Here is a 22658-nt window from a genome sequence, read left to right on the forward strand (position 1 = left end):
TGCTAGGCCTGGAGTCATAAAGATCTGAGTTCAGATTTAGTCAGATTCTTGCTATGTGAACCTGGGCAAGTCATTTTGCTTGTGTTTGCCTGTTTCTTTGTCTGTAAAATGGGGATAATAGCTCCTACCTTTCAGAGTTGTTGTGAGGATCAAATAAAATCAAATAATATACTTAGCATGTTGCCTGGCACATAGTGGGCACTCTACAAATACTTATTCCCTTCCATACTCCCAGTTTTAAATCCTATGATTGCACAAATTAGGAAACCATTTTTATAGACTTAAAAACTCCTGCCTACAACCATTTTCCATGTCACACATGAAGGAAGCCTCTTTGGCATAACTATTCAAGAAATGCCAAACCAAGCTCAATTCATAGTAAGGAGAATGTCATGAAAAAAGTATCACTGGACATAGAGGAAAAGGACAGGGATTTGTATAACACATCAACAGCTTCCCCATTGTGTGACCTTGGGCAAGTCATATCACCCCTTGGTGCCTCAGTTTTCTCATCAGACAAATGAAGATAATAATCTCATCTCTGCTCATCTCACAGAGTCTTTTTTTAGGGAAAAAGGATGTAACAGAGGATATAAGGAACTTGGGAAGCCAAGAAATATGATACAAAGTGAACTCATTCTGTTATTCCCCAATTATAGCGTCTAGCTCTATCTGTGAAAAATGGATGGAAAACATCCTCCTGGAAAGAGCTGATGCCTGACCAATTGGAGGCAAGAGCTGAAAAGGGAGGACAAAAACAACAATTCAGATCTCACCATGAAACAGAGGCTTTATTTGGGGTAGTGGAAAGTGGTGGAACGAGAGTTACAACATCCCAGGGGATGGAGATCACCACCCAGGTTACAGCACAGAGGAGAGCATGAGTAGAGAACAGGGAACCAAGGAGTCTGGTTTCTTGGGGTTCTTCTTCCATTGAGGTTCCAGGAAGCCTGGTATGGAGTTGTTCAAGCTTTCTCTGCTGTCTTTCATCCAGGAGGTATGGAAATGGAGGTGGGAGATAGGAGTTGGTTGGAGGTCTTGTTTTTGAAAGGACTGTAGCTCCAGGAACAAAGATATTTCTCCAAGGGATTTCATCCCATCCAGGGTAGATGAAGTGTAGAGAGGTATGGAGGGGCAAAGAGAAGGTGAGGGAGTCCGAGCCTCCCCAGGGATGCTCAAGCACCTGGTTTCATGGTTCTGTTAGCATCTACCACTGCTACTTTCTCTTGAGTGGGCATCGCTGCTGGCAGGGTGAAGGGCATGGGGGATATTTCTGCTGGCACTGCTGTGGTGGGCATGGCTCTGGGCACCTAGGAGAGTGTGGTTTAGGGTACCTAGAAGAACATGGCTCAGCGCACCTAGGAGGACATGGCTGTGGGTACCTAGGAGGGTATGGCTGTGGGCACCTAGTAGGGCATGGCTGTGGGCACCTAGGAGGGCATGGTTCAAGGCACTGAGGAGGGCATGATTCAAGACACCTAGGAGTGCATGGCTCTGGGCACCTAGGAGGATGTGGCTCTCGGCACTTAGGAGGGCATGGCTCTAGGCACCGAGGAGGGCATGGTTCAGGGCACCTAGGAGGGCAAGTTTCAAAGCACCTAGGAGTGCAAGGTTCAAGGCAGCTAGGAGTATATGGCTCTGGGCACCTAGGAGGGTATGGCTCAGTATACCTAGGAGGACATGGCTCTAGGCACCGAGGAGGGCATGGTTCAGAGCACCTAAGAGGGCATGGTTCTAGGCACCTAGGAGAACATGGCTCTGGGTACTTAGGAAGGTGTGGCTCTCGGCACTTAGGAGGGCATGGCTCTAGGCACCGAGGAGGGCATGGTTCAGGGCACCTAAGAGGGCGTGGCTCTGGGTACCTAGGAGGGTGTGGCTCTCGGCACTTAGGAGGGCATGGCTCTAGGCACCGAGGAGGGCATGGTTCAGGGCACCTAGGAGGGCATGGCTCAGGACACCTAGGAGAGCATGGCTCTGGGTACCTAGGAGGGTGTGGCTCTCGGCACTTAGGAGGGCATGGCTCTAGGCACCGAGGAGGGCATGGTTCAGGGCACCTAGGAGGGCATGGCTCAGGACACCTAGGAGAGCATGGCTCTGGGTACCTAGGAGGGTGTGGCTCTCGGCACTTAGGAGGGTATGGCTCTAGGCACTGAGGAGGGCATGGTTCAGGGCACCTAGGAGGGCGTGGCTCTGGGAACCTAGGAGAGTGTGGCTCTTGGCACTGAGGAGGGCATGGTTCAGGGCACCTAGGAGAGCATGGCTCTGGGTACCTAGGAGGGCATGGCTCTCGGCACTTAAGAGGGCGGGGCTCTGGGCACCTAGGAGGGCATGGTTCTGGGCACTTAGGAGGGTATGGCTCTGGGCACCTAGGAGGGCATAGTTGAGGGCACCTAGGAGGACATGGCTCTAAGTGCCTAGGAGGGCATGGTTCAGGGCACCTTGGAGGGCATGGTTCAGAGCACCTAGGAGGACATGGCTCTAGGCACCTGAGAGGGCATGGTTCAGGGCACCTAAGAGGGCATGGTTCTAAGTGCCTAACAGAGCATGGCTCAGGGCACCTCGGAGGTCGTTGTTCAGAGTACCTTGGAAGACATGGTTCAGGGCACCTCAGAGGGCATGGCTCAGAGTACTTAGGAGGGCATGTCTCTACATACCTCAAAGGGCATGGACCTGGGCACCTAAGAGGGCATGAATCTAAGAGCCTAGGAGGGCATGGTTCAGGGCACCTCAGAGGGCATGGCTCAGGGCATCTCAGAGGACATGTCTCAGAGCACCTTGGAGGGCATGGTTCAGAGTGCCTCAAAGGGCATGACTCTGGGCATTTGGGAGGGCATGGCTCTGGACACTTGGACTGGCAAGGTTGTGACCAGTTGGGAGGAGGCTGGCAAAGCTGTTTGCACTGCTGCTGATTCTGATAGGACATCTTTCTGGATCTCTGTGTATCTGAAAGAAACATAAGATACTGTTTGCAGGCAGGAAATTTCAAGACTAGGAAAGCCTGAGACTTCCTATTGAGCCAGGTCATGATCTTAGAAGTCTCTTTGGGTCTCTAAAATAAAGAAGTCCCTAAATTTAGGGGTAATGATTTCTCCAGGAAAAATCTTGGAATAGTAGGATCAGCCAAAGAGGTAAACATTCTCTTAGACCAAGAGGCCAGGAAAATCGCAAAAGGGAGTCCTTCTTGCTGTGGCTGAAGGGGACCATTGTAGGATTGGAACTGTCCCAGACATCCCCAAGTCAGCAAACCAGGAGGAGATCCTAGGTCCCAGGGAGGTAGAGGTCATAAGCGCTAACACCAGGACCCCAGGCATGCCTTATCACAGTCAGGGGATTTGGGAAGATACTAGGGAAGACTGGGAATCACTAAATGCTGAGCCAGCCTGTGCTCTAACTCAGGAGAGGAGACCTCCTTCTTGAGGCCAGACCACCCCTCCTCCACACCTTCTACAGTGTCTCTAGGGAAACTCCAGGGAAACTCAGAAAGACTTCACCAGGGATCTGCTTTGGCACACCAGCCAGCTCAGCACCAGGTAAGTTGCAGCATTCTAGCTTCTAAGATGAAAAAACCAGAGACCACAATATGCAAAACCTCAAGTTCTGAGCACAAGAACCATCAGACAGAGCCGCCTGTGCCCCAAAAGCAGAGATCCACTCTAAAAGCCAGGAAAAAGTCAATCATCTTGAGCAGGAAGCAAATTAGAAAAGAAAAGACCATAGAATCTTCCTATGGGGACAAGGACCAAAACAAGAATACCAAAGATACCAAAACACAGCACTGAGACTGTACTCCCATCTGAAACCTCAGAAGGGAATATGAACTGGTCTCAAGCCTAAAGAGCATTCTTGAAAGAGCTTAAGAAGAATTTTAAAAACCAAGTTAGAGAAGTAGAAGAGAAACTGATCAATGATTTTAAAAAATATGAAAAAATAATACACAGAAGAATTTAAAAAAAAATTGGACAAATGGATAAAGAGATACCAAACCTAACTGGAACAATTGGACAAACGGAAAAGGACATGCAAAAGTTAGCCAAAGAAAACAATCTATTAAAAATTGGAATTGGGCAAATAGACTCTAACGACTCTATGAGACATCAAGAATCAGTCAAACAGAATCTCAAGAATGAAAAAATAGAAGAAAATGTAAAATATCTCATTGGAAAAATAACTGACCTGAAAAATAGATCCAGGAGAGAAAAATCTAAGAATTATTGCTCTACCAGAAAGCCATGATGAAAAAAGAGCCTGGAAAATGTCTTCCAAGAAATCATCAAAGAAAACTGCCCTGCGTCCTAGATCCAGTGAGCAAAATCATCATCAAAAGAAGTCACTGATCACCTCCTAAAAGAGATCCCAAACTAAAAACATCCAGGAATATTGTTGTTAAATTCCAGAACTATTAAGTTAAAGAGAAAATCCTGCAAGCAGTCGGTAAGAAACAATTCAAATACAGAGGATCACACAGTCATGATCACACAGGACCTTGCAGCTTTCATATGAAAAGATCGGAGGTACTGGAATATATTTCGTAAGGCAAAGGAGCTTGGACTACAACCGTGGATCAATTATGCAACAAAACTGAGCATAATATTTCAGACAAGGATATGGACACTCAGTGAAATAAGGGATTTCCAGATCTTCCTGATGAAAAGGTCAGAGCTCAATAGAAAACTTATTCTTCAAATACAAATCTCAAGAGAGGTATAAAAAGGTAAACAAGGGGAAAACAATTTGTTATTCAATATGGGAAAACTGTTTGAATCCCTATAAGGGAAGATAATATTTATTTATCTTGAGAATTGTATATTTTTATTATGATATTTAAAAGGGATATACATAGATAGAGGGAATAAATATAAATTAAATGATGTTATGATAAAAAATTATGATTTAAAGGTGCGAAGGGATTGTAATTGGAAGTGTGAAAAGGAGGAGGCAGAAAAAGGTAAATTACATCACAGGAAGAGGCATAAAAATATTACAGGAGAGGAAAAGAGGGGAGGGAGATAAACACTGTTTGAGATCTACTTTCATCTGATTTGGTTCAAGAAGGGAACAAAAAACTCAGTTAATTATAGAAATCTAACTTGCCCTATGGGCAGTAGGAAGGGAAAGGAGAAAGAAAAGGGAGGGGAGGCTAAAATGAAGGGAAAGAGTGGTAAGGGAAAAGGGGAAATAATGGGAAATAGGCTGATGGAAGGGAGGGAAGACTGAGGGAGGGGTTGGTCAAAATTAAAACTCCATTGTGAAGGGGGAGGTAGAACTAAAAGTATTAATGGGGAGAAACAGTATGGAGGGAAAATACGGAGATTAATCATAACTATGAATGTGAATGGAATGAACTCTCCCATAAAATGAAGGCAGATAGCAGAATGGATTAAAAGCCATAATCCAACAATATGTTGTTTACAAGAAACACATTTGAAATGGGAGGATACACACAGGATAAAGTAAAAGATTGGAGCAGAATACGTTGGGCTTCAGCTGATATAAAAAAAGCAGGGGTAGCAATCCTAATGTCAGCCAAAGCAAAAGCAGAAATAGAGCTAATCAAAAGAGATGAGAAAGGAAACTATATCCAGCTAAAAGGCACCATAGACAATGAAGCAATATCATTACTGAACATATAAGCTCCAAGTGGTGTAGCATCCAAATTCTTAGAGGAGAAGTTAAGGGAGTTACAGGAAGAAATGGACAGCAAAACTATACTAGTGGTGGACCTCAACCTCCCCCTCTCTGAACTTGATAAATCTAATCACAAAATAAACAAGAAAGAAGTTAAGGAGGTGAATAAAACTCTGGATAAAGTAGATATGATAGATTTGGGGAGAAAAATGAATGGGGATACAAAGGAATATGCCTTTTTCTCAGTGGTACATGGCACATATACAAAAATTGACCATGTACTAGGGCATAAAAACCTCACAATCCAGTGCAGAAAGGCAGAGATAGTCAATGCATCCTTCTCAGATCATAATGCAATAAAAATTATATGTAATAAAAGGAAATGGAAAGACAGACCAAAATTATTGGAAACTAAATAATCTAATCCTAAAGAAAGAGTGGGTTAAACAACAAATCATAAAAACAATCAATAACTTCATCCAAGAGAATGACAGTAATGAGGCAACCTACCAAAACTTATGGGATGCTGCAAAAGCAGTTCTTAAGGGAGGATTTATATCACTGAATGCCTACATGAATAAAATAGAAAAAGAGATCAGTGAATTTGGGCATGCAGGTGAAAAATCTAGAAAAAGAACAAATTGAAAACCATCAAACAGATAACAAATTAGAAATAATGAAAACCAAAGGAGAGATTAATAAAATTGAAATTAAGAAAACTATTGAACTAATAAATAAAACTAAGAGTTGGTTTTATGAAAAAAACCAGTAACATTGATAAACCTTTGGTCAATTTGATTTTAAAAAAAAGAAGAAAACCAAATTACCAATATCAAAAATAAAAAGGGTGAACTCACTTCCACTGAGGAGGAAATTAAAACAATAATTAGAAATTACTTTGCCCAACTGTATGCCCATAAATTTGACAATCTAAGTGAGATGGATGAATTTTTAAAAAATATATAAATTGCCCAGATTAACAGAAGAGGTAGTTGAATACTTAAATAACCCCATCTCAGAAAAAGAAATTGAACAAACCATGAGTGAACTCCATAGGAAAAAATCTCCAGCGCCACATGGATTTACAAGTGAATTCTATCAAACATTTAAAGAAAAGTTAATTCTAATACTATATAGACTATTTGGGAAAATTGGTGAAGAAAAAGTTCTACCAAATTCTTTTTATGATACAAATATGGTTCTGATACCTAAACCAGGAAGAACCAGAACAGGGAAAGAAAATTACACCCCAATTCTCTAATTAATAGATGCAAAAATTTTAAATATGATATTAGCAAAAAGGCAACTTATCGCAAGAATAATACATTGTGATCAGGTAGGATTTATACCAGGAATGCAGGGCTGGTTCAATATTAGGAAAACTATCAGCATTATTGATCATATCAACAACAAAACTAACAGAGACCATATGATTATCTCAATAGATGCCGAAAAAGCTTTCAACAAAATACAACACCCATTCCTATTGAAAACACTGGCGAGCATAGGAATAAATGGAGCCTTCCATAAAATAGTAAGCAATAGCTACTTAAAACTATCAGCAAGCATTATGTGCAATGGAGATAAGCTAGTTGCATTTCTAATAAGATCAGGGGTGAAACAAGGATGTCAATTATCATCACTTTTATTCAATATGGTACTGGAAATGTTAGCTTTGGCAATAAGAAAAGAAAAAAAATCAAGGGAATTAGAATAGGTAAAGAGGAAACTAAGTTATCACTCTTTGTAAATGATATGATGATATACTTGGAGAATCTTAGAGAATCAAGTAAAAAACTACTTGAAATAATAAACAACTCTGGCAAAGTTGCAGGTTACAAAATAAACCCACATAAGTCACCTGCATTTCTCTATATTACTAACAAGGCCCAACAGCAAGAGATAGAAAGAGAAATCTCATTTAAAGCTAAGGTAGACACTGTAAAATATCTGAGAGTCTATCTGCCAAAACAAACCCAGGGACTATAAGAACACAGTTAAAAAACACTTTTAGCACAAATAAAGTCAGATCTAAGTAAGTGGAAAAACATCACTTGCTCGTGGGTAGGCCAAATTAATGTAATAAAAATGACAATTCTACCTAAATTAATTAACCTATTCAGTGCCATACCAATCAAACTACCAGAAAAATATTTTCTAGAGCTACAAAAAATAATATCAAAATTCATCTGAAAAAACAAAAGGTCCAGAATATCAAGCGAATTAATGCAAAGAATTGCTAGGGAAGGTGGCCTAGCCCTACCAGGTCTCAAATTGTATTATAAAGTAGTAATCATCAAAACAACTTGGTGCTGGCTAAGCAATAGAGGGGTAGACCAGTGAAATAGGTTAGGTACTCAAGACACAGTAGTCAATGAATATAGCAATCTATTGTTTGATAAACTCAAGGCCCTCAGCTTCTGGGGTAAGAACTTATTGTATGACAAAAACTGCTGGGAAAACTCGATAACAGTGTGGCAGAAACTGAGCATAGACCAATGCCTGACACTGTACACAAGAATAAAGTCCAAATGAATACAAGATCTACACATAGAGAATGATACTATAAACAAATCAGGGGAGCAAGGAATAGTGTATTTGTCAGATTTATGGAGAATGGAGAAATTTATGACCAAACAAGAGATAGAGAACATTATGAAGTACAAAATGGATAATCTGGATGACATTAAATTGAAAAGTTTTTGCACAAAACAGACCCAATGCAACTAAGATTAGGAAGAAAGTGGAAAATTGGGAAAGAATTTTTGCAACTAGTGTTTGTGATAACGTTTTCATTTCTAACATATATAGAGAACTAAGTGAACTATGCAAGAATACAAATCATTCCCCAATTGATAAATGGCCAAATTATATGAATAGACAGTTTTCAGAGGAAGAAATTAAAGATATCTATAAATTATATAAAAAATGCTCTAAATCACTAAATCTAAATGCTCTAAATGCAAATCAAAACAACTCTGAGGTACCACATCACACCTATCAGACTGGCTAACATAACAAAATAGGAAGATGATAAATGTTGGAGAAGATGTGGGAGAGTTGAAACACTAATTCATGTGGAATTCAGGTGGAGCTATGAGCTAATCCAACCATTCTGGAGAACAATCTTGAACCATGCCCAAAGGGCTACAAAAATGTGCATAACCTTTGAACCAGCAATATCACTTCTAGTACTGTATCCTAAAGAGATCATAAAAATGGGAAAGAGTCCCACATTTACAAAAATATTTATTGCTTTATTATCTTTGTGGTGGCCAAGAACTGGAAATCAAGGGGATACCCATCAACTGGGGAATGGCTGAACAATTTATGGTATATGAATTTAATGGAATACTGTTGTGCTATAAGAAATGATGAACAGGAAGACTTCAGAGATACCTGGAAGGACTTACATGAACTGATGCTGAGTGAAAGAAACAGAACCAGGAGATCTTGTACACAGTAACAACCACAGTGTGTGAGGAATTTTTCTGGTAGACTTAGCCCTTCACAGCAATGCAAGGACCTAAAATATTCCCAAAGGACTCTTGAAGCAAAATGTCTTTCACATCCAGAGAAAGAACTATGGAACTGGAGAGCAGAGTGAAGCAGAATATTTTCTCTTGTGTTATGTTTTGTCTTGTTTGGGTTTTCTCATGATTGTTTTCCTTGCATTTTAATTCTTCTATACAACATGACTAATGTGAAAATGTGTTTAATAAGAATGTGTGTGCACAACCCATATAAGAATATAATCTCGGGAAGGGAGAGGGGAGGGAGGAGGAGAAAAATCTAAGACTTATGGAATTGATTGTACAAAAGTGAAAAAAATAAATTAACAATAATGAAAAGTGTTTATGATTTAAGAAAAAAATAAATTTAGGGATAGCAAAATGACTAGTGGCCTGGAAGTGAGAGAAGCTGACTTCTGGGTGAAGAATTCTAGGTGAAACACTCATTACCTCTATGACCTTCTACAAATCATTTAACCTCTCTGAGACTTTTTTTTCCCATTTCTAGCTGTTCTTCAGTTGTTTCAGTCATGTCTGACTCTTTGTGACCCAATTTGAGGTTTTCTTGGCAAAGATACTGGAGCGATTTGCCAGTTCATTTGACAGATGAGGAAAGTGAGGCAAAGAGGGTGAAGTGAATTGGGCAATCTTTCTGACTCCAGGCCTGATGCTCTATCATTGTGCCACCTAAGTGCTCCTTTTCCCATCTCTAAAATAGGCCAAAGCAGAATATTCTATTTGAACATCTACTCCTATTATATGAGGAAAGCTCCCTATAAACCATGAAAGACTTTATCAATAGGAACTGTTGCTATGATTCTTTCACTCATTCTTTCAACATCTCTTCATAACAGAAAAGTGACTCTGGGGTCTCACAGCCTAAGGGAGTGCAGTACAAGCTCTACCAGGTAATTCCTAGCTGGAAAAGATTCTAATTCAGAATCAACAATAGATGATTTAAAGCTAAGTTAAAATTAGCTTGATCAGAAGGTGATAGATTGTGGAGGCCATAAGAATTCGTAAAAACCATAATCTCAGGCATGGAGAGGTTGGAGATCAAGGATATTGTGGATATTTGAAAGATTTTTTCTATTATTGTTGCCCTGATTCCAGGTTTCTCCTAATTTCCACTTTATTTATTTATTCATTGGTTTCTGGAGGTAATTCTCTCTTCTTTCAGTTCATTTTCTGGACACTTAAGGAACCCTGGGTCCATGATGGCAACATGAAAGTGTTAGAAATGAACCTGTTACAGTAACAGCCACAGTGTGCGAGGACTGTTTCTGATGGACAGCCTTTCACAGCAATGCAAGAACCTAAAACATTCCCAAAGGACTCTTGAGGCAAAATGCCATCCACATCTAGGGAAAGAACTATGGATCTGGACCACAGAAGGAAGCAGACTGTTTTCTCTTGTGTTATGTTTTGGTTTGGTTTGGTTTTTTTCATGGTTTCTCCCATTCGTTTTAATTCTTCTATGCAACATGACTAATGTGAAAATGTGTTTAATAAGAACATAAGTGTAGAACCCATATAAGATTGTCTTGGGGAGGAAGGGGGAAGGGAGGAGGAGAAAATTTAAAACTTATGGAAGAGATTGTTGAAAACTGAAAACTTATTAATTAAATTAATAAAGTAATACTAAAAAAGAAATGAAGATGTTAAGACTAGGTATAAAGGAAGAAGCAATGCTTCGGAAACTAGAAGACATGAATCTGGATTGATCAATCAATCAATTAAGCACTGGGGATATGAAGAAAGGCAAAAATCACTGCCCACGCCCTCACATTTTAATGGGGGAGATGTGTAAATAGATTCTAATAAGAAACATGGAAAGTTAATGCTTTCACCTTAGAGGGCAAAGTTTATCTGGATCTTGAAATATAAATGGGTTGGAATAAGTGATCTGGAAAGCTATTCCCAGGTCTACCATCACAAATAAATGCTGATGAGCCACAGATTTATAAATGATCCCTACTACCCTTCAAAAACCTCTCCCTGATTTCTACCACTCTGATGGTTAAACACATGATCCTCACTTGATCACAGAGCTTAAAGGAATTTTAGAAGTCATCTAATCTAACTCCTTTTTACAAATGAGGAAACTGAGTTCCAGTAGTTTACCAGAGTTCATGGTGTTAATCAACCTGAATCAGGACTGAACCCAGGTCTGTTAACTCTCATTGCAGCAATGCATGTTGCCCCTATATTAAATACCACAGAATTTCAATTTTAGAAAGGATCTTAGAGGTCAAAAAGAAAATAAGGAGTTTGGAGTCTGATGTCAGAGCTAAGAGAGACTTTAGAAATTATCTAGTACAAGCTCTTCATTTGACAGATGAAAAACTGAGGCTAAGAAGAAAAGTGACCCAACCAAGGCCACCTAGCTAAGTAACATATTTAAGATTTATATTCAGGTCTCATCATTTCTGACAATGGCATTTTAAACAGTAATGGTCATTTTAGTGACAATAAAGAAAATTCAGAAATGACCATGATGAGATCTCAGGCATTTAATATGAAATTATCAATTTATATTATTTCATAGCATTGTGCAATGTGTAAGCAGAAAGGATCTTCAAATTCACCAAGCAGTACAATACTCTTCTTTTATAGAAAGAACTAACATCAAACGAGGCAAAGGGATTAGAATCTAGGACCTAGGACTTCTGATTCCCAGGCAAGGACTCTCTCTGTTCCACCAAACTGCCTCTACTGACTTTCAGCCTCCAAAAGAAATCCCAGACCCATGTTGATCCTGAAGAATTTAAGACTCACCAGATGCTCCAACACAGATGAGGAACCAAGATGGCTGTAGTATCAATAAGAGCCCCTTTATAGGACTGGGAAGTACTGCTTAGAGGAAGTGGGAACAGTACTGGACTCTGAGATCACAATGAATCTCCTTGACAAAACGTAATTGTCCTGCAATTCTAAAAGTGACTTGCCACACTTGCCCTCTTTTCCAGAACCTCCCTCTTTTGTAAGTCTCCCTGGGGTAGCTGTCTGTCTGTGAGTAATTCAGCCAGGAGTCCCTGCCATGACTGAAGCCACATTCCTTTGTCATCGAATCAACTGAATCTAACCCATTACTTGTTCAAGCTAGTAGCACTGGACTACTTAAGGTTTAGTAGTGAATGACCTAGAAGTGAAAGATATTAAAAAGTGATAGGAAAAGCACTGCCCTGACATAGAAAGAGTTTTGGTTTGGGGGAGGGAGGAGGTCACAGAATCACAGAATACAATAGCCCAACCCATGCATGGAAACAAGTCCCATGATGATGTATTCATCAAATGGTCTCTAACTTCTTCCTTGAAGACCTCCAAGGAGGGGGAATCCACCCTCTCCTGTGAAAGCTCATTCTTATTTTGGATGGATTTAATTGTTCCAGAGGTTTTCTTTACATCAAACCTATAGTTGTCTCCTTGCAACTTTCTTGGACTGCTTCTGGTTCTGTCTACTGGGCCAAAGAGAACAAACCTAAACCTTCCTCTCCACCATACTTAGCTTCAGGAAATCAGCTATAATGAATGTCTCCTCTAAGGCTTCTCTGCTCCATGCTGAACTTGCCCAGATCCTCAGACCAGTCCTATATGTCATAGACTCTAGGTCTTTCACTATATCTTGGTCACCCTTTTCTCTACATTTTCTACATTATCAACAACCTTTTTTTTTTTTTTGAAAACAATGTAAGTTTATTTCAGTGAAAAACTCAAGTTTACAATCATTTAGTACACAAGAAGTGAATACTTCATTCCTATCCCATGACATTTATGAAAACACCTTGTCAGTAAATAAATATCTGTGAACAGATTGAGGGTAAGGCAGACTGGATGATAAATCACCTCTGCTGTTCACATTCCTGCATGTGACTCAAGCAAGATGAGTGAAAAACTGTACTGGGAAACAGACTAAACAGCTACTGAATTTCATCCTAATCACTCAATGAACCCAGTGGTAAATATTTACTTTGTGGTCACTCAACAGTGAGCAGTAAAACCTAATAACAGATGCCAACTGCATTTCTATCTTTTGCTAAAGAGGCTTTGATAGAAGCACTTGTTTAAATTTGTATTGTTCATCACAACTATAAAAAATGGCTTTAAGATTTCTACAGAACCACCATTTGTAAAGCGCTACTATCAAAATTGTGTTACTGCATTTTGTCGGGGCTGTGGCCAACATCTATGATGATGAAGGTACACGAGTACCCCCTACTGCCAATCCCATCATTTCTAAATGAGAGAAAACTGTCCAGCATACAAAGAACCAATTTCACAAACCTACTGGTAAAGAAATATATTTATATATGGGGAACCTCAGGATGTCAAATTGATACCTTAGGACTTAAAAAAAAAAATAACGTTCACACTGCAATCTCCTAAACACTAGTGTGTGCATTTGACAATGAAGAACAGTGGTATTGCAATGCCAAAAAATGAGGGCAGCATCACTGGTGAGAGGAGCATGCTAGCATTCATTAGATGGGCTGCCTTCATCACAGCATTGCACTCTGTCCCTCAGTGTCCATGTCATTGCTGCCAGGAGGAGGAGGGATGGGCAGAATATCCAGCTCATCCACTTGTGATGTTGGGTGCATGACCACCAGCGTGTTCTGGGGAATGTCTGCGACAGTTGCTGCCAGGTTTACTCTTCACACACTGCAATTCCATGTGCTGACTTTTTCCTTCCTCCTTCTCCCAGGCGCCTCTTTGTGTCCTTAGAATTTCTTTCTTTAGCATCTCTCCTGAACTTACTTCCCCTGAAACATTTCATTCTGCAAGAGCCTGTACCAATTTTAACTCTCAAATTATTGAAATCTCCTTCCTACCAAATCCAGGGTCCACACCAGATTAAGACAAGACTTTCTATTTTTCGCTATTACAAACTCTAGAAAGGAATGGGCTCTTCCCTCCATGCCTCTCAGCATTTTCACCTTAACAACCAGTTGCTCCTTATCAGTGAAAAACAGATTCAGAATACCCCCTATTAGTTTCTTCACATTTGGAAGATAAAATCATTAATTTACTAGTTGATCTGTTTTTAGCATATCGATTTCAAGCAGATATGTGGATAATTGAAGACTATCTCACTCCCATCACCTGTACATCATGACTCTGTGTGTCCTTGATGGATGGTTCAATCAGTGGTTCTCTATGAGCTTTCTGTTCAATGGGTACCTACATTCTTGCAGATATTCTAGACTTTCACATGAAAAAGGGAATCCGATTCTATTTAGCCCAGAAAGGCAGAACAAATAAGAATGTGTGGAAGGGTCAAAGAGGCAAATTGAAGTGAGAGGTCAAGAACATTTTCCTAATAATTAGAACTACCCATGTAAATGAAATGGATTACTCCAGAAAGTCATAGGTTCCTCCTCATTGGAGGTCTTCAAGAAGAGAAAGAGATTGATTATCACTTCTCAGGTATGTTGTAGTGGGTACCTCTTTTAATTTGGAGATTGAACTTGATGATGACTGAGGTCACTTTTGACTCTAAAAATCTGTTATTCCATGAGCAAAGGGCGATATATTTAGTGCTGGCAAGGACGTGAGAGGTCATCTAGTCCAGCACCTTCATTTTAGAGATGAAAATAACCAAAGACTTGAGAAATGAGTGATTTTCATCAAATCATACATAATTAATGGACAGGGTCAGAATTTGAATCCACTTCCATTGTCCAATTTAACATTCTTTCCATTCCCTGGCTCTGACCCTACTGTAGCACCAGGACAAACTTCATATTGTCATGAATAAAATTCAGAGAGACAAAGTTTCCCGGTATTAAAAATCAATTTATTAATTAAGCCAACCAATAATCAATAATAAATTGATGGTCAGTGGTTTCATAAAAAAAATTAAGATATGCTCGTATAAATCCTGACAGCAAATTACTGAGAACTCCCCCTGACAAGCAAAGCAACCCCTGATTGGAGGATATTAAATGAGGACATGGGTTAAGAGCTCCCAATTCCTTCTCATCATTGGGAGAGAGGGAGAGGTTGAGGTCAGGTGAGAAATGAGGCTTGGTCATGAGTTCTGATTCTCCTCTAGCAATCTGGCCACCATGATCAAGTTTTCTCTGGTTTTATTTTTTTTCATGAGCCAGGCCACCACAAACTCTAATGAATGGACCAAGGTCACACCAGTGGCTCTTGGTAACTCTTGGTAGGGAGAACTAGCTCAGTTTAGCTTTTGTCTCTGGGAAAAATCATGAGTCCCACACCAGGCTCAGGTAGGAGCTGGTATGTGACCACATTCCTCAGCCAATTTCTGGAAATGTTTTTTCTATGTGAGCTAAAACTAAGAAGTGGATATCTTAAACAGAGAAAGGTATAGTACAAATTAATGTCAATAGTCAAATATGCAACATTAAAATTAACTTCACTCAGTATCCTTAATAATTTTTCCTCCCTGGGCTAGTCTTCTTTCTGTAGACTCTAGCTATCAAATCAGACTCACTAAGTTCTCTGTAAGTAGAGAAGTTCTCTATTTCTTTGATGTTCTCATCCAACCATCCTCCTCTTCTTCCAGTTCAGTTTCCACTAAAGTTCTCTGTGCCAAGGGGCCTCTCATTCAGACCTTTGAGTGGAAAACAACCAAATGAATCCTCTGCTAGAATATCCTTGATTCCATCTGGATGATCCAGAAAATCTGCATGGAATGACATCAGTTGTGTAATGGTCATATGATGACAGATTTATAACCAGAAGTGACCTTCAAAGCACATAAGAATGTGGAATTCAAGACATTTCCATTTTTCGTCAACAGTATACACTCTGGGTAGGGTGGCAACACTAGATTGTCCACACATGCCCCCACCCAATGAAGCAGCTCCCTTAGAATCCATGATTTTCATCACATCTGCTAGGGAACAGGGACTTCTTGGTGACATCAGAATTTGCCATGATTTCTTCATGGAGCTGAACCTTCAGGTTTCAGGAGTAAGAAGAGTAAGATCTTGTCTCTACCTCATCCTGAATTTTTAGGCCTTTTATTCCTGTAAATTCCAAATGACCTTTGTAGTGTGGGCAAAGACTGCCAAAGGTACTTTCTTGTTCCTGGGATAAAGTACAACTTCTTTAGCCAGGCATTTAATGTCTTCCACAGTCTTAGGTGATACTAATCCAGTACCTGCTGCCTGTGCCCCTCACATTGTGTACCCTCTCCTAGGCCTATGCCTTGGCATAAGTGACCCCAATGTATGAAATACACTTTCTGCTCTTTAGACTTCCTTGCCTCATTTAAAGGACAGATCCAATGCCAACTCCTATATGGCACTTTTCCCGATTTTCTCAGTTATTAACTCTCTTTTACTCTTGATATTACTTTGTATTTCCTATTTACTTGTTTGAGCAGTTCTTATATCTTCCACAGATAATGAAATCTCCTTGAAGGCAGAGAATATTTAATCCTCTATTTTAATATTTTATTTTAAATCCTCTAATTTAAATAATTAAATTTAAATTTGATAATTTAATTTAATTTTGTTTTTTAATCCCCAGCAACTGACACAAGTTCTAGCATATGGTACATAGAACACACTTATTAATATTTGCTGAACTGATTGGAATGGAAACCTAGGGCTCATTAAGGAAAATGTGGTTTCCATAACAAGGAAGGTAATAATTCATCTCTAACCTTCCTTGGTCAGATCATCTCTGGCATTCTGTGTCTTGTTCTGGGCTTCACATTTTAGGAAAGATATTGACAAGCTGAAATGCATTCAGATGAAGGCAAACGACTCCAGACTATGTCCTGTGAGGAATGATTGTAGGGAAAATATTCATCGTAGATGAGAAAAAGAGGGAATGAAGACAGGATTCAAATCTTCAAGGTGTATCATGTATATAACGGGTTCAATTTCTCTGTGGGTCACTAGAAGTAAGAACCAAGAAAAAGGAATGAGACATATAGAAAGACAAATTTCAACTCAATGCCTGAACGACAGCAAAAAAAAAAAATCCTAAAATCTACAGTTGTTGAACAATGTAATTGTTGGCTCCACAAGTCACTCAGCATGCATTTTTAAGTGACTACTATGTGTTAGGCATTGAGTAAAGCTCTAAGAATTCAAATGTTTGTTGTCCTTCATCTTCGAAGAGGACCAAAATGACATCAGCATGATAGAGTGAAATTTCAGTGTATCCAACTGTGGCTGATCAGAGCAATACAAGCTCGAAATGCTCTACTACAGGTGGGACACAGATAGTCTGTATGAATATTTGAGGTGGATATCCCAAATTTGCCCATCCTGCATTTACTTTGTGCTGTCCCAATTCTGCTTTGCTCAAAGAGCACAGCATCTTTTCTTATGTGGGTGCACCATGCTGAGCGGTCCTGTGCCAGTGTCTCCCATGTTGCACAGTCAAATCCAAAGTTCTGCTCTGTGTCATATCTTCTGGCTACCATGTGATCGTCTGCCCCTTGCAAGTTCTCTATAAAATAGTCTTTTTGGCAAGTGTACATTTTGCATTCGAACAACGTGGCCAGCCCATCAGAGTTGCGCTCTCTGAAGCATAGTTTGAATAGTTGGCAGTTCAGTTCGAGCAAGGACTTCAATGTCTGGTACTTTATCCTGCCAGATGATCCTCAGAATCTTCCTAAGACAGTTCAAACGGAAGTGATTCACTTTCCTGGCATGGCACTGGTGGACTATCCATGTTTCACAAGCATATAACAATGTGGTCAGCACAATGGCTCTGTGGACTTTCAGTCTGGTAGTCAGTTTAATACCTCTTTACTCCCAAACTTTTCTTTGGAGTCTCCCAAACAATGAGCTAGCTCTGGCAATGCATGCATCAACCTCATTGTCAATGTGTACATCCCTGGAAAGTACTACCAAGGTAAGTGAACTTATGCATAGCATTCAAAACTTCTCCATTTGTTGTAACCGATGGTTCCACATATGGATGGTGTGGTGGTGGCTAATGGAGCATCTGTATTTTTTTGGTGTTTAATTATTAGGCCAAAATTAGCACAGGAAGCAGAGAATTGATCCATACTTTGTTGCATCTCAGCTTCAGAGGCTGCACTGAGTGCACAGTCATCTGCAAACAGAAAATCATGCACCAACATTCCCTGCATTTTGGTCTTGGCTTTTCAAATTGAAGAAATTGCCTTTAGTATGGTAGTTGATCTTGATGCCGTGCTCATCCTCATTGAAAGCATTTGTCAACATGACTGAAAACATCATGCTAAAAAGCATGGGAGCAAGCACACAGCCCTGTTTCACTCCATTGGTGACTGAGAAGGCACAAGAGCATTGTCCATTATCCAGAACCTGGGCAAACATGCCATCATGAAATTGAATATTGATGAACTTCTCTGGGCAACGAAATTTTGACATAATTTTCCATAAGCCCTCATGACTAACAGTGCCAAAGGCCTTGATCAGATCTACAAATGTTGTGTCCAGAACTCTGTTCTGCTCCTGACATTTCTCCTGGAGTTGTCAGATAGCAAACACCACATCGACTGTTCCTTGGCCCTTTCTGAAGCCACACTGGCTCTCAGGTATATGACCACCTTCCAGGTGAAGGATCAGCCTATTAAGGAGGACTCTAGCAAGAATTTTGCCAACAATGACTGAGAGAGATTCCCCCTTGGATTGTCATAGGACAATCTATTCCCTTTACCCTTATAGAGATAAACAATAGAGGCATCTTTGAACTCTTAGGGGATAACCTCCTCTTGTCATACAACCTGGAAAATTTCAGTCAGCTTTTGTATGAGCAATGGTCCCCCTACCTTGTAAATCTCAGCTGGAATAGAATCAGCACCAGGTGCTTTCCCACATGAAAGGAGTCCAATGGCCCTCAAAACCTCTTCTTCAGTTGGAAGTTCAGCTAAGGAGGGATTGACTTCAACCTGAGGTAAATGTTCAATGGTCTCAGCATTGATTGATGATGATCTTCTGAGAACACTGTGGAAGTGTTCAGTCCATCTCTTTAGGATCATGTCCTTATCACTAATCAATGTGACTGCATCAGCACTGAGTAGTTGTGATGCACCATAGGTTTTTGGTCCATATATAGCTTTCAGGGAATCATAAAAGCATTTTGGATTGTTACTATCAGCATAAAACTGAATTTCATCTGCCTTCTCTCTGAGCCAGGAATCCTGCATCTCTCTAAGCTTTGCTTGTTCTTTGCTTTTGATGGAAATAAATGCTGCCTTCTTAGAGGTGGATGAACTATCCTGCTGGTAAATCCTGTGGAGTTCTTGTTTTTCTTTTAGCAGCTTCTGAATTTCCCCACCATTTTCATCAAACCAGTCTTGGTGTTTGAGAGTGTTCTGACCCAGATGAGCAAATGCAGTGCTGTACACCAAACCTCTGAAAGCTGCCCACTCCTTTTCTGCTCCACTGTTGCCAACTGTGTGTTGGCTCAACTTTCTCTCCAAGTCAGCAGCAAACTGTTCATGCTCAGAGAAGAGCTCTAATTTGTTGACATTAATTCTAGTTCTAAGCTCTAAGGATTCAGATAAAAGAAAAAGAAAGCCCTTGCTATCAAGGATCTCACATGTAATGGGAAATAGGGCAGAGAGATAATGAGCAAAAAATTATTTACCAATGAGATGAAAACAGAATAATCAAGACAGGGAAGGCACTAGCACTGAGAATGACAGATAATTTTCTTTGCCTAGATGTGTTCTAGAGGAGACAGAATGTCCATTTATTTGAAGTTTCCCTGAGAATGTGAAAATTCCCTGCATATCTACATTGTGATCTTTAGACAAATCTCTTTTTCCCTCCTGTCTGGGATTTTTCCCCTTTGTATCCTTAGGATTTCTTTCTTTCGCATCTTCCTGGGCTGACTTCTCCTGAAGCATTCTATTTAATAGAATCCTACACCTATTTTGACTCTGAAATTATTGAAATCATTTTCCCCTCAAATTAGGGTCCACATCTGATTAAGACAAGATTTCTAATGCTTCTCTATGACAAACTTTAGAATGGAGCAGACAATTCCTCTAGGCCTCCTCTCATTTCCACCTTAACTATCAGTTGCTCCTTGTCAGTGAGAAGCAGGCCCCCAACTCTGTCACAGTAGTTCCTCCCTATATGGAAAATGAAATAATCACTAAGCAAATCATGAAATTATTAGCTGATCTGTTTTTGGCAGGGAGAAAATTCAAGCAGACCATATAGATTAGACTCCCCCATGTGTCTTTGATGAATGGTTCAATCAAAGATTCTCTTTGAACTTTCTCTTCAGTGAGTATCTGCAGTCTTGCAGACATGCTAGCTAGACCGTCACATGAAAAGGTGATCAGAATTGTCTGTTTAGCCCAGAAGGGCAGAACAAATAGGAATGTGTGGAAAGGTCAAAGAGGCAGATTGAAGTGAGAAGTTAGCAATATTTTCCTAACAATTAGAATTACCCATGCAAATGGAATGGATTGCTCCAGAAAGTCATAGATTCCTCCTCATTGGAGGTCTTCAAAAAAAGACCAGATGATCATTTGTTAGGTATGTTGTAGTGGATATCCCTTTTAATCTGACAGTTGAACTTGATGATGACTGAGGTCCCTTTTGACTCTAAAAACCTGCGATTCCATGAACAAAGGGTGATATATTTAGTTCTGGAAAGGACTTTAGAGGTCATCTAGTCCAGTACCTTCATTTTAGATATGAAAATAACCAAACACCTGAGTAATTAGTGACTTTTATCAAATCACACATAGTTAATTGACAGGGTCAGTTGCTCTGCTATACTGATGCTACAAGAATGTAAGAATGGTACAGTGGAAAGAACACAGGACTTGACCACTTTTTTTTTGTCCAATCTAGCCTTCTTTCCACTGCGTCACTCTTACATTATTGTTGCATCAGGACAAACTTATTATATCTAACGTTTCCCCTTTCTTTCCTTCCCTCCCCCCATAGACCAATTCTCTTTATGTGGACAATAGCTACTAAACCACTCACTTTTCTCATCCAACTATCCTCCTCTTCCTCCAATTCAGTTTCCACTAAAGTTCTCTGTGCCAAGGGGCCTCTCATTCAGACTATGGAGAACAACTAAATGTGTGTGTTTGTCTTTCATTTCCGAAGAAGACCATGCCATCAGAGAAATGATGACATGTCTTGCACTTGACTTTGTTTTTTGAGTGAGGGAGGGCTGTGTAGGTCACTAGCCTCACTTCTGCTCCAGAGCCATCTGAATCTAGTAACCAGATATTCATCAGGATGACTGGAGATGACCCAGGATGAGGCAATTGGGGGTAAGTGACTTTCCCAAGGCCACACAGCTAGTGAGTGTCAAGTGTCTGAGGTGAGATTTGAACTCAGGTCCTCCTGACTCCTGCACTAGTGCTCTATTCACTGCACCACCTAGCTGCCTGAACAACCAAATGAATGCTCTGCTAGAATATCCTTGATTCCATCTGGATGATCCAGAAAATTTGCATCAGTTGGATAATGGTCATATGATAACAGATTTATAACCAGAAGTTACTTTCAAAGCACATAAGAATGTGGAATTCAAGACATTTCCATTTTTCATCAACTGTATACACCCTGGGCAGGGTGGCAACACTGGATTGCCCAAGCATATCCCCACCCAATGAAGCAGCTCCCTTAGAATCCATAATTTTTATCACATCTGCTAAGGATGAGGGTCTTCTTGGTGACATCAGAATTTGCCATGATTTCTCCATGGAGCTGAACCTTCAGGCTTCAGGAGCAAGAAGAGGAAGACCTTGTCTCTACCTCATCCTGAATTTTTAGGCTTTTTGTTCCTGTAAATTCCAAATGACCTTTGCAGTGTGGGCAAAGACTACCAAAGGCATCTTCTTGCTCCTAGGATGAACTACAATTTCTTTAGCAGGGCATTAATGTCCTTCACAGTCTTAGGTGGTATTAGTCTAGTACCTGGTTTATCCATTCTAATCAAACAGGTCTGCTGGCTGTGCCCCTCACACTATGTTCCTTCTCCCAGAACTATACCTTGGCAAAGTGATCCCCAATATTTGAAATACACTCTCCTCACCTCTGCCCTGTAGACTTCCTTGACCGCTTTGATTCCGGTGCCACCTGTTACACACTCCTCTTTGCTTATATCTCCGATTATTAACTCTCTCACTCTTTAAATTACTTTGTATCAAACAGCTGTGCCGAGGCTCCTGGAGCCCAGCCTGTCAGCACTGAGGCTCCCGAGGCTCTGGCCAAGGTTGCCCGTAGCCTTTCCACCGATTCTGGGGTGGGCAATGGATGAACTGCTGAGTCTCACTGTGCCTCAGGCCCAGGTCTACCAGCTCTGAGAGAAGATGCTAGCCTCGGCCTAGTCTCAATGCGTTAACTTTGTGCGTTTCTAGGGTGGCCTGGAGGGCGCGAGCCAGCGCGCCGAGGTGCTAGGCCGCCTGGCGCGGGGCTTCAGCGTGGACCACGGGCAGATGACGGAGCAGAGCGTGGGCATGGGGCCCCCAGGGCCAGGGCCATGGATGTCTTTAATGCCCTAGTCTCGCACCGCGGGAGCCCGACGCGCTCTTCCACGCGGAGGACCCGCTCCGCGCTC

General features: G+C 40.6%; 1 protein-coding gene across 2 annotated transcripts; it reads right to left on the minus strand.

Annotated features, from left to right (window-relative positions):
* Positions 1-772: 772 nt before the first annotated feature.
* On the minus strand, positions 773-22594 carry LOC140528811 (uncharacterized). Of its 2 annotated transcripts, XM_072646988.1 has the most exons (3): positions 22134-22594; positions 6136-6194; positions 773-2943 (listed from the first exon to the last, which is right to left on the minus strand). In XM_072646988.1, exon 3 carries the CDS (start codon positions 2921-2923, stop codon positions 1217-1219), a length of 1707 nt encoding a protein of 568 aa, XP_072503089.1. In that variant the 5' UTR covers positions 2924-2943; positions 6136-6194; positions 22134-22594; the 3' UTR covers positions 773-1216. The 2 variants fall into 2 exon arrangements, with proteins under 2 accessions (XP_072503089.1, XP_072503088.1); XM_072646987.1 differs by lacking the exon at positions 6136-6194.
* Positions 22595-22658: the final 64 nt, after the last annotated feature.

The sequence above is a fragment of the Notamacropus eugenii genome, chromosome 2 (genome assembly GCF_028372415.1).
Source record: "Notamacropus eugenii isolate mMacEug1 chromosome 2, mMacEug1.pri_v2, whole genome shotgun sequence".
Lineage (NCBI taxonomy): Eukaryota > Metazoa > Chordata > Mammalia > Diprotodontia > Macropodidae > Notamacropus > Notamacropus eugenii.

Bases quoted from the DNA above. Each gene is read 5' to 3' on its own strand.
- LOC140528811 (XM_072646987.1), bottom strand. From the start codon at position 2,923: ATGTCCTATCAGAATCAGCAGCAGTGCAAACAGCTTTGCCAGCCTCCT.